The sequence below is a fragment of the Acomys minous genome (genome assembly GCF_964271855.1).
Source record: "Acomys minous genome assembly, chromosome: 13".
In the NCBI taxonomy this organism is placed as follows: Eukaryota; Metazoa; Chordata; class Mammalia; order Rodentia; family Muridae; genus Acomys; species Acomys minous.
The window spans coordinates 81,782,435-81,794,507 of record NC_140495.1 but is presented as its reverse complement, the minus strand read 5'-3'; the positions used below and the strand labels follow the sequence as shown (position 1 = coordinate 81,794,507).

The 12,073-nt window shown below is 44.9% G+C and overlaps 1 protein-coding gene across 2 annotated transcripts in view; it reads right to left on the bottom strand.

Annotated features, from left to right (window-relative positions):
- Window positions 1–12,073, bottom strand: part of KIF6 (kinesin family member 6) — a 284,573-nt gene that overhangs the window by 180,771 nt on the left and 91,729 nt on the right. For both annotated transcript variants that reach the window (XM_084753670.1, XM_084753671.1), the window contains exons 7-9: window positions 9,464–9,670; window positions 2,314–2,457; window positions 1,304–1,390 (exon numbers count right to left, since the gene is read on the bottom strand). In XM_084753670.1, coding sequence (XP_084609796.1) covers window positions 1,304–1,390; window positions 2,314–2,457; window positions 9,464–9,670 — 438 coding nt within the window. The remainder of the gene's footprint in view (window positions 1–1,303; window positions 1,391–2,313; window positions 2,458–9,463; window positions 9,671–12,073) is intronic.

Sequence of the window (12,073 nt, the reverse complement as noted above, 5' to 3'; positions counted from 1 at the left end):
TGTGGTGCTATGATCTGACCAAGGTGGGTGCAAGGAAGCCCCTGCTTTTCCTATTGATTTCTCCATCAGGGCAGGGGAGGCTCCCTTGGGCCGGCAGGGCAGAACAGACAGCTCCATTGTCCCTTTGCTTCTGTCCCTCAGTGGAGTGATGGTACAGAGGGAGGGCAGAGACTGGAGAAGAAGGAATTCAGAACACAGCAGTGGCCAGGGATCATATTTTGAGTTTGAGAAATTTGAAAATGAAGTTGTCAAGGTTTCACATTTTTGAACTCTGCATGTTACAAGGCCACATGAGCTTCTTTTCTAGAGGAATGAGAAAAGCTGAGTAACTCAAAAATATGCAACCTTAATCACGGGATTTGACAAATCTGAGATATTTAAACAGATTTTGGATGCTGGCCTGAGTTGCTTCAGTGTTGCCTGACTTTCCTTTGCAAAGAACTTACCAAACCCAAAGGGAAAATGTGTTCAAGGCAAGTAATTGAATTATGTTTCTATGATTTCCTTGCATAAAAATTTGCTTCGATAAAGCAGGAGTTATTTTTATAAAATCAAGAAAACTGATAATTTTTTCATGAAACTATTAAACTATAGGTAACCTTTAGGAGATGCTAGGGTAAGTAATAGATGCTTGTATAAAATATTTCTACTTAATAATTCTCTCTCTTTATGTAGTGTGCAAAAGATGGCTTGACACTTGGTCTAAAAAGGAAAACTGATGTTTCCCGAAAGGCTAAGACCTGAATCTAAATATAATTGTGTTTTCCCGTTGTAGTGTGGCACCACTGCACTCCAGCCTGTTGGGTGTGTGCCCAGGATGGACAACAGTACGTCATGAAGCAGATGATCGTGAGCCCGACTATCTGGGGTCTGCTCCTGCTCTCACTAAGACCATGAGCAAATTATTTCATGCTCTTGTGCCTCAGTTTTGCTATGCTCAGAGACAGCTATAATGACATCAGTGAATGCATGCTGATACTAAGGGCACTGCTTAGTACAGAGTCACTGCCCCATGGCCAGTTTCAGCTAGGCATACATATTTATGTTACACATATACATTTATTTAAGTCTAATTAAAATTAAGGTTTCTTATTGGAGCTGCGGATGCAGCTCAGTGCATAAAGCGCATGCCCAGCATGCTCAGAGCCCTGGTTTCTCAGTGCTGCACAAACCAGCTCTGGCGGAATGTGCCAATCAGATGGCAGGAGGACCAGAAGGTCAAAGCTATCTCCTCCTACACATGAAGCTTAAGGCAAGCCTGAGCAACACAAGTCCCTATCTCAAATATGAAGCATTTGCTTACCAGCCTAGGATCAATTTCTTCATTGAGGATGGCTTCGTTTTTGATGAGGGCTACTCGCTGAGCAAATCTGCAGGTAGAGATAGACTCCTATAGAAAAAACCCCCCACAAAATAGCTTCTTAAAATATGATGGCATAGAGAGGAATTTCTCTCCAGCTAAAACTTAATTTACATTAACAAGGGAAAAAGGAGTAAGATGTTTGGGAAGATACACAATAAGTAACTACACCTCAAAACGAGGGAGATGCTATTTTCTTTCTTTTAAAATGGTATTGGTTTAGTAAAATGCCAATGCCAAAAATATAGGCAACCCTGAGGCCCCAAGAGGCAACTGCTATGTACCCAACTCTTAAACCAGGACTTCACAGGAAAGGTGTAACCATAGGAGGTACCGTGAGCTGCAACTATGCAAGACCACGGAGTAGGAAGGTATCTGTAATAAACCAAAGGAGAGGTTTTTACAGCATTCACACTGAGTGATTGGCGCTGTCTTGGGATGCACCCTTCTGCTTTGTTTTCCTCTTTGGGGGACTGTCTACATCCAAGAGGTTAAGCTGATTCTTACAAGACCACGGCTGACTCCACAGCCACCCAGGGAAGCTCTTTGTCGGCATCCCCTCACCTTTAAAGCACCATGGGTGCCACCATCTGCGAGAATCTAGGACTAGATCTCAGGACAGTTCCAAGATATCCAGATCTCATCAGTGAGGCAAAAGTGAGCAAGAGAAGCTGAAGACTCCTTCTCTTTTATACCATCAGGCCTTCTGAGATTGGCATACACGGCCTCTTCAAGCCGTTCTCCTGAGGCCGCTTCTCAGGTGAGTTAATTATGACACCAGCAAAGAACCCAGAGCTGTGAGCCTTGTGGTGGGTTTACCTCTGAGAGTGTAAGTCAGCGCTTCTTAAGAGATGCAAACTCGCCCAGACTCTCAACTCCACCTCCCCACCTAGCCACATAAACCCAGCCTAAGAGTTTCAGGGAGATGAATTTCAGGGAGATGTACTGCGTACATCGATGTTCCTCTTCTCTAAAGACAGAGTTGCGATCATAGTGGTCATGCAGTTCCCTCCCAGACTGTCTCGGAGCACGCTGGTCATCATGGAGTTCCTGTAAGGGATGTGTGTACGGTGTTTTTCCGAAAGGGCAATGATGACCTGCGGGAAGGAGAACAGATGACGGCATTAAGAGGGCAGGAAAGCCATACCTGGCAATGGACTTTCAATAATGAGAATACGAGACACAATAACTAAACACATATGACTCCCAGGACCTGGGCACAGAGCAGTCATCTTAACAAGAGCTTTCAATGTAAAAATGACAAAACGTAGGGCTGGAGGGATAGGTCAGTGGTTAAGGTTAAGGGGACCTGAGTTTGATTCCTACCACCCACACTGAGTGGTTCATACTGCCTGTAACTCCTGCTCCAGGGACTCCCAACATCCTCTCCTGGTTTCCAAGGCCAGCTGCATGAAGGGTGAGCAAGAAGGATGCTTATAAAACATCGGTTCAGCATCTTACTGTCCTCCTGACTCTGAACCTCTGTCATAAGATAAATGCTAATATTCATCACCATTCTAGGGAACACTGATGTGGGCAACACAAAGAATATGCTTATAACCATTCCTGGTGATACTAAATTGAATATTAATGAGTTCACTTTTGGTTGCAAGTTCTAGAGACTATAAATGATGCTGGCCCCAGTCAGGAGGGACAGAAAAGGGAACGAATGCTGTAGGCTACAAATGATCCACAGGGTTAGTGGTTTATGCCTGTGTCTCCACTGTCTTCCATGTGGTACAGGTTAAGCTCCTCAGAGCCAAAGGATGACTGCCACCCTTCCCCCGACGTTATATATGTCTTTGGTCATAAGTTAGATGAGAATAGACTTCTTTCCTTTTATCCTGAGCTTCTCTAGTGAGCATCTTGGTCCCTAGATGACTCATGGGTTAATCTCTGCAGTTGAGAGGAAGGCTCTAGTTTTCTTTGGCCAATAAGGCCCTAATCCCCTAGAGCTGGGGTGGCCTCCGGGTGCTCCCTGCCAGAACAGGCATCCCGACATCCTCTGCATGAAGGGATCAAAAATTGCTAGAGAAAATAATTAAACATCAACATGGGATTGTGGTCTTAAAAATGAAGGAAACAAGGCTATGTGTGATAGAATAAAGAAGCCAGGATTTGGAGGCAGAATCCAGCTTTCCCACTGTGTGATCTTAGGAAAATCTCCAAAGTGTGTTTGCTTATGTTTCCCTGTAAATATAGGACTAGAGTGCCTGACTATTCTGGAGGAATGTTGTAAAGGTCAGGAGAGGGGGGCTGAAGAGCTGGCTGAGCGAAGGAGTGCTTGCTGTACAAACATGAAGACATGAGCTGAAATCTTCAGCACCCACGTAAAAAGTGGTATGTGGCTGTACATGCCTGTCACCCCAACACTGGTGGACATAGACACAGGTGGGTCCCAGGTGTCACAGCTGGTCACTTACCAGCCAACCTAGTCTACCCAAATGGTGAGCTTCTATTGCTGTTTCAAGGCAGCAAGATGGAGAGTGACATCTTCCTCTGGCTTCACGTGTGCACATGCTCATATGCATGTGTCACACACACACACATGTGCACATACACAAAGATCAGTGCTGTGGTAGAGTGTCCAGGAGGGTCTGCTGTTGGTGTGGATGTGGCCTGTTTTCTTAAGAGAGGACCCTGGGCAGGTCTCTTGGAGCACCACAGTGAGTCCAGACCACACAGAGCAGAGGCAAAGCTGAAGAGTGACCCAGTGAAGGGATGTGATGAGGGCAAGTAGAGGGGGCTTGCAACGGGCTCTGCAGTAAAAGGCATCAGAGGCCGGGGGGCGGGGGGGTCATACAGCTCGTGTGTGTGTGTGTGTGTGTGTGTGTGTGTGTGTGTGCGCGCGCGCACATGCCTGCCACAGGACAATCCCTAGAATGTCATTACAAATATCTGTCCTCTTTGTTTCTTATTTTTATTTTTATTTTTTTGAGACAGTGCCTCTCACTGGCCTGGAACTCACCAACTAGGCTAGGCTGGTTGGCCAGGGAGCCACAGGGAGCCACCTGTCCCCCACCTCCCAATACAGGGATTGCAATTTTCTTACCATGCCCCCTCCCTTGACACAGATTCTTGGGATTAAACTCAGATTCCCCTTCAAGCACCCACTGACTGAGCTGTTGGTCCAGCTCTTTATTACTTATTTAAGTTTTAATCGTGTGCTGGGGGGCGGGGTTCTGTGTGTATGTCCAGGTGGGGGTATATGTATACAAGTACAGGTACTCATGGGGGCTAAAGGCATTGGATCCCCTGCAACTGGATTTAGAGGAGCTTGTGAGCTGCCTGGCACGGGTACTGGGAACTGAACTCAGGTCCTCTGGAAGAGCAGCATGTGCCCCTAATTTCTGAGCTTTCTTTCAGCCCCTTTGGGTTTGTTGGTGTCGTGTGTTTGTTTTGTAATGTTTACTTCCACTCTGACTTTCACATACAATGGCAAATATTCCGTTAGTAACAAAGAATGGAGCCTCACATCCCACTTAGCAATGCCTTCAAGGGCCTAGACACTGTGCCTGGTATCAGTAATTCAGCTAGTCAATGAATTAAGAGGTTTGCTTTTTTTTTTCTTGCCTTTAAAAGACTTTATCCTACATTCATCTGTCTGTCTCTGTCTGTCTGTGTCTGTCTGTGTCACTCACACTTTCTTGAATTTGAGCAGGTACCCATGGAAGCCAGAAGAGGGTGCCAGAGCCCTGGAGCTGTATTTACAGGCAGTTGTGAGTTACCTGATATGGGTGCTAGAAACCAAACTCTGGTCTTTTGCCAGAGCAGCGAGAGCTCTTAACTGCTATAAATATAGCCCCCAAGAAGATTTTCCTTTAAAGAGCTTTGAAGAGGACAAATAGCTCCTGAAAGCTAACAGTGACTGGGGGCAGTTATGACAGGCACTGGCCCAGTATTATCATGCCTAAACACAACATGATCAACACTCAGGAGGAGCCACGTGTGCGATGGATGGGACTGGCTGACAGCAGCTCCATTGGATTTCTGAAGGGGCGGGGAGCAAACGCTGGTTCCCAGTGGTTTCTCACTTGCTGTTTGGGCTGGAGGAGACCTCAGGTCACTCCCAGGGCACTTGTTGAGGTTTACAGTTAGCACAAACACACACACAACTCTCTTTCCTTCTCCTCAGACGAACTCGGGCTCTGGGGCCAAATGGTACCCTGTTATTGTGGCTTAAAGTGTTTTTGAGGAAACTCTTTGGAAAAAAGTGCTGCATACATAAAGAGATCTCCAAAACCAACAATATTCTGGCAAACTGGATGCTAATCACTTAAAAGTGTACGGTCACTAAGCCCAGGCTGGCTGAGTTCTGGCAGGTGTGAGTTCTCTCAAATATTTCTGTGAGGAATTTCTAAACCAATGCAAGCTAATGAATGCATGGCAGCCGAGCAGGCTAGCTCCTCTTTCACCCCTGTCTTTTATATTAACATGGGGAGAGCAAGGGCGTAACTAAGATTACCACTTAGAAGGACTATCACGGTGTTTGTGGGTGCTCTTCCCTAGTTAGTTTTAGGTGTCACCCTGATTCAGCTTGGAGTTATATGACGAGAGAGTCTCAATTCAGGGCTCTTCCAGATCAGACTGATCTGTGCACGGGTCTAGGGGAGGGGGAACTGTCTTGACTGCTAATTGGTGCAGGAGGGCTCAGCCCACTGTGGGCAGCACCATACCCTAGGCAGGTACTCCTGCGCTGTATAAGGAATCCAGCTAGGCATGGGTCGGCGAGCGGGCCAGCAAGGAGAGTTCCTTCATGGTTTCTGCTTCAGGTTCCTGCTGGAGTCCCTTCCTTGGACTCCCTCAGTGATGAACTGTGACCTGGAAGTTGAAACAAACCCTTTCTTCCCTAAATTGCCTTTGACTGTGGTGCTTGTCACAGGCATAGAAAGCAATAGAACAGGGTCTTATGCTCGGCTGTTTTGCTGGTCCCATGATACATACATAACCTGTTCTCAGGCAGGGATCTACTGCCCAATACAACACATGCCTTCCAGTGGAGTGGATGAGTGAGCTGGTTTCACAAAGTCCCCAGCTCTTTAGATGTATAATAAAATATACACAGAGATAATTTGATCATAAATGCCCATGAGTTATGCGATTTCATTAAGTATCTCTTCACTCTATTGCTCTGGCTCTCTCACCATTTCTTTTTGAATAAAATTCCCTTCTGCCCTCCCGCCCACTCACCGGCAGCTCTTCCCACCTTACTAAACCCTACAGATCCACGGCCGTGTCTGCAGCTGCCTGTACTCCCCCTTCCTTGCCTGAGAAGGCACTTGGATCTCAGAGAAAATAGTTAACAGCTGTTCTAATGCAGTGGGTGGAAAGGAAATGGAAGAGCTGAGGGTCAGTGACACACAAATGACATTTAGCCTGGAGTGAATGGCCCTCTGGGCAGGGTGAGTTGACCATGGGCTCAGAGCTCCCAGGACCTGACCTGCTGGACACCAGCCTTGCCTTGCTCCCTCCCACTCACTCTTCATTTCATCATTAACTCTTACTTCCTCTGTCTCAGGCAACCTCTTCCCCCTTTTTGCTTGTCACAGCTTCCACCTGAGGTGTAGCTATGTACTTGTGATGCCCTAACGCAAGCCCCTGCCTTAGAACACGAGCCTTGGAGGTGGGGCTGCTCTATGCCTCTCGGTACATTATAAATCTGTCCTGTCCTCATTTCAGTTGCTGTGACAAAATACCCTGAAACAAAGCTACTCAAGGGAGAAGAGGGCTTCTTTTGGTTTGTAATTCCAGATTACAGTCTATCCCTGAGGGGAAGCCAAGGCAGAAACTTCAAAGAGCTAGTCACTTAAGGTCCATAGTCAAGAATAGAGAGAAATGCATGCGTGCTTGCTTGCTTGCTTGCTTGCTTGCTTGTACTTGGCTCCATTTCTCATTTCTCATATAGTTCAGGACCCCTCGCCTAGGGAATGGTGCCTCTCACAATGGGCTAGGTCTTCCCGGATCAATGAAATTAAGACAATCCCCAAGAGACATGTTCATGAGACAACCCAGTACAGACAATCCTTCATTGAGTCCTTCTTCCCTGGTGATTCCAGGCTACGCCAAGCTCGCAATTAAAACTGGCCCTCATAAGATCTTTATCAATGTGTGTTAGATAAGTAATTAATGGAAAAAATGGATGCTGGATAGACATTATGAATGCGCACAGGGATTGCAAAGCAAAGAGATGTGAGGACTGGGGTAATTCTAGTGATAGGCGGGAGTTTGAGGAGATTATGTGGAGGGAGGGAGGGGACTGGGTGTGGAGCCGAATGTTTCTGAGTGATTACAATTCATAGAGAGTTTGAATCAGCGAAAGTATGTAATTTTGTATGAGCAGATGGACACAAAGGGAATTAGAGCCATGCCGCCATCTGAACACAGAGACACATTTCTTTGAAATAAGGCAATTTGAATACAGCCCGTTACGGGCATATATCATTGTTCTGGTAAAAAGTCCTATTAAGCGAAAGGCTCCATCAGTGTAAGTGGTTTGGAATATTTAAGGAGGAAGGAGCGTAGGACTGATGATTCTTCTCAACGGCACTAAAATGGCTGAAGCCTGCAGGTGCTGCATTCCTGGCATTCTCGGGGATAAACCTAATCACACCATCTCACTTAAGTGGGCTCCTTTGGTGTGGCCTCTTCAGCCCTGTGGCTGTCCAGAAGCATCAAGGCACTAAGCTCAGGTTTCCTTAGGCATCAAAGAGAAGGGACTTCTTACCGTTCCTTCCCTCGACTCTCTTAGGCTAACCATTCTAGGTCACGAAGGCAGCACAGGGAATCCTCCGTCCGCTCCATTCATTTTACAGACAAAGAGTTAGGGCAGAAGGTGTGTCTGGCTACATTTGGGTGAGTTTGCTTTGCTCTTGGCGTCAGATTCAATCGTTATAAACAGAGCAGCCAGTGGGCTGGATGGTAGTCAGGATGGACTAGGTGTGTCTCAGGACCAGCCAAGGCTCAGGGGAGCAGCATAGGAGAAACAGTGCAGCCAGATGAAGTTACTAGAAACCGCACAGATACTGGTCGCCTCTGAGTTACATTGTCAGAGGCAATCTCCGAGATGGAAAATAAAAGACAAGACCAAAACAGGAGACCACTTGTAACCTGTATTCACATTCAGGACTAATTTTACAATACAGACAATAAGGCAACAGAGCTGGGCCCAGTGAAGCCTCAGATCGAATCTTCACTGTTACTAGGTGGGTGACCCTGGGATGATAAATTTTCTGAATCTGTGACATGGTGAAGTTGACACTTCCAGCGTTAAGAGTGTTGTGGGGCTTAAAGGAAAGGGTGTGTACAAAGCACTGACAGATACACGGATGTTCACAGGAGTGAGCGCTACTCACAACAGCTAATGGACAGATGCAGCCCACTGACTTTTAATGGGTCGATGGATAGACAGAATGAGGGGCATGCATGCAATCGAGCCCCGAGAAGGAATGAAATGGTGACACATGCTACCATGCGGGTGAACTGGGGGTCATTATGCTTCTTGACCAAGACAACTGCCTGCCGAAGGACACACACGGACCAATTCCACCTGCAGCACCTGGACTAGGCAGAGAGGCACACTGTACAAGTTACCAGAGGCTAAAGAGAAAAGACAAGAGGGGCGTTCTTATCCCGTAGACCCAGAGTTTCTGGCTGGAATGAAAATTTTTAGAAATGGATAATGGCTGTGGTTGTACATTAGTTGAGAATGTACTTTATGTTATTGGACTTTTCACTTAAAAATGACCAAAAATCAGGACTGGAGAGATGACTTGGCTGTTCAGAACAGTACTGCTTTTCAACAAGACCAGAGTTCAGTTCCAAACCCCTATACTGGGCAGTTCACCACCACCTACAAGCTGCTTCAGAGGATCTAATGCCCTCTTTTGAACTCTGCATCAAACACACACACACACACACACACACACACACACACACACACACACACACACACATATTTTTTATCTATGAACAGGAAATGTTGTTATGTGTACTTCACCATAATTAAACAAACAAACAAACAAGCAAACAAACAGAGATTAGAGTGTCTACCACGAAATACATATAGCACACGTAGGTATAAATGATCTCGCTCCACCCAATTACCTGCTCCAGGTAGTGCAGTGACAAATTGATGTACTTTGCCTCTGTCAAAAGCAGGCCCCCAACTCCAGTTTTTGCAACACGCTCTGACCCAGCTAGGTCGACCAGATGAAGCTTAGCATGTCGAACAGTGGCAGACCCTGGCTCCTTGCTGGTCAAGTGAACAGTAAAAATACAGTGTGATCGAGTTGAAGCTTGATTCATAGGAGTCTAAAAAACAAAACAAAACAAAAAAGAAATTGCAAAATGTCTGATAAGTTGATTAGTGAAAACATTTAGAGAATATTATAAGATTTAAAACTGTATCTGTAATAGTGAGGCATTCCCCTGAAGCCAACACTTATTGGTAAAATCATCAGTGTGTTCTTTTCACTGTGTTCTTACCTGCTGGATGATGGGTAGGAAAGGTGGATGGGTTGATTCAGAAAGTGACAAAGGTATCGTATTTGGATAAATATGGAGTTTTTTGGGGACAGGGAGCTGGCTTAACTGGTAAAGTGTCTGAAGTGCACGTGCAAGACCTGAGCTTGAATTCCCAAAACTCACATGAAAAAGTCTGACAAGAATGTGCCTGTCTGTAACGCTATCAAAGTGTAAGGGCGGAGCAGAGACAGGCCATTTTCCAGGAGCTCACTGGCCATAGAGTCTAACTCATGAGGGAGAGACCCTGTCAACTCTGGCCTCCAAAAATATATGCATAGTATAGCATGCACACATGCATGCACACATACACACATACACACATAGAGAGAGAGAGAGAGAGACAGACAGACAGACAGACAGACAGACAGAGACAGAGACAGAGACAGAGAGACAGAGAGAGACAGAGAGCGAGTGAGAGAAAGAGAACAGAGAGAGAGACAGCAGAGACAGAGAGAGAGACAGAGAGTGAGTGAGAGAGAGAGAGAGAGAGAACAGAGAGAGAGAGAGAAAGAGAGAGAGAGAGAGAGAGAACAGAGACAGAGAGGGGCTAACCCAATCCATAGCGATGAGGCCCAGCAGCACTGCTACATTCAACACAACTAGAAATCTCAACCAATATAATAATCCAAAAAGAAATGGAAGGTATAATCATAGGAAAAGAGGGAACGAGAATGCCATTATGAATAGAAACCAGGGAGATCTGTCTAGAAAATGCAAGAATAGCTACAAGCAATTTGCATTGAAAAATAACTCAGTAAACATGAGGACCTGAGGTTGAAACCCCAGAACACACATAAATTCAGATATGGTAGAACTTGTCTGTCATCCCATTGATACTAAATCTGGATAAGAGGAGGGGAGAAGAGCATCCTATATAGTCCTGAGCCAGTGAGCCTGGGTGTGCAAAAGGAGAAAAAAGATCCTGTCTGAGACATGATGAAAAATAAGTGCCAAGGCTTGAGGTAGTTCCCTGGCCTTCATACTTTTCCCCACACTCATAGATGAGAGTACACACAGAGAGGGGGGGGAGGGGGAGGGGGAAGGAGAAGGAGAGGGAGGGGGAGGGAGAGGGAGAGGGAGAGGGAGAGGGAGAGAGAGAGAGAGAGAGAGAGAGAGAGAGAGAGAGAGAGAGAGAGAGAGAGAGAGAGAATAATGTTTATTGGGTTTGCAAGATCAATATGAAATTAAATCCTTAAAATAGCCCAACAAGAATTTATCAGGAAACATAATTATTCAGAATGGCAATGAAGACAATAAAATTATGAAGATTTATTATATAATAACAATAGAGAAAGACACTGATGGTGACCTCTGGTTTCTAAACATGCACACAAAGGTGAGCACACTGTTCATATGTGTGCAAGCATACATAGCCACATGCATTCACCATGCATGCTTGTACACTCATACACACAAACACACACCAAAATAAAATAAATTGAGAATGTCAATTTACAATAATTTAAAATAAATACCAGAATGGACTAAATACTTATATGTAACACCACAACTTTGACATCAAGACAAGCAAATACAAGAGCAGACTTTAATCCCTCTGCAGTAGTAACTGATACTTTAAAAATCAACAACCAAAACCTTGGGGAAAACGAGAAAGGAGGATGACTAGATAACTCAAAGAAATCACAAAAGTACTTAATGAGCATTTTAAAAACTGATCCAAGTTAAAAATAATTATTGTAGACCTTAGAACTATAAATATAAATTACTCCAAGCCCACCAGGCTGCAACAATTACCAAAACGAAGGCTTAGGAAATAGGTTCTTGTGGAACTATATGAAAATGACAATTTTCACATACTGTTGATGAAAATAGAAATCAGGAATATTTTAAAAAGAAATTTAGTGATATGTTGCAATACTGCAAAGGCAAAATCCCCATGACATAGTGATAAAACACTGTGTCTACTTCCCACAGAGAAGTCATGAGAAGGTGTCCCAGGAGATACATAAATTACAACAGTAGTTTCAATGTCCTTAAGATAACACGAAATTGGTGCCAGATGTACAGCCTAAATGGACATCTGTGACAGGAGATAATAGACTAGGAACAGTTAAAATGTTGTGGTGGACGATCAGAAAAGATCGTCATAAATGATAATACACTTGTAAAATCGAAGGCTGAGGAAAAATAAAGTTAAGAACGGTATAAATGCTGTGATTGAGTTTACCT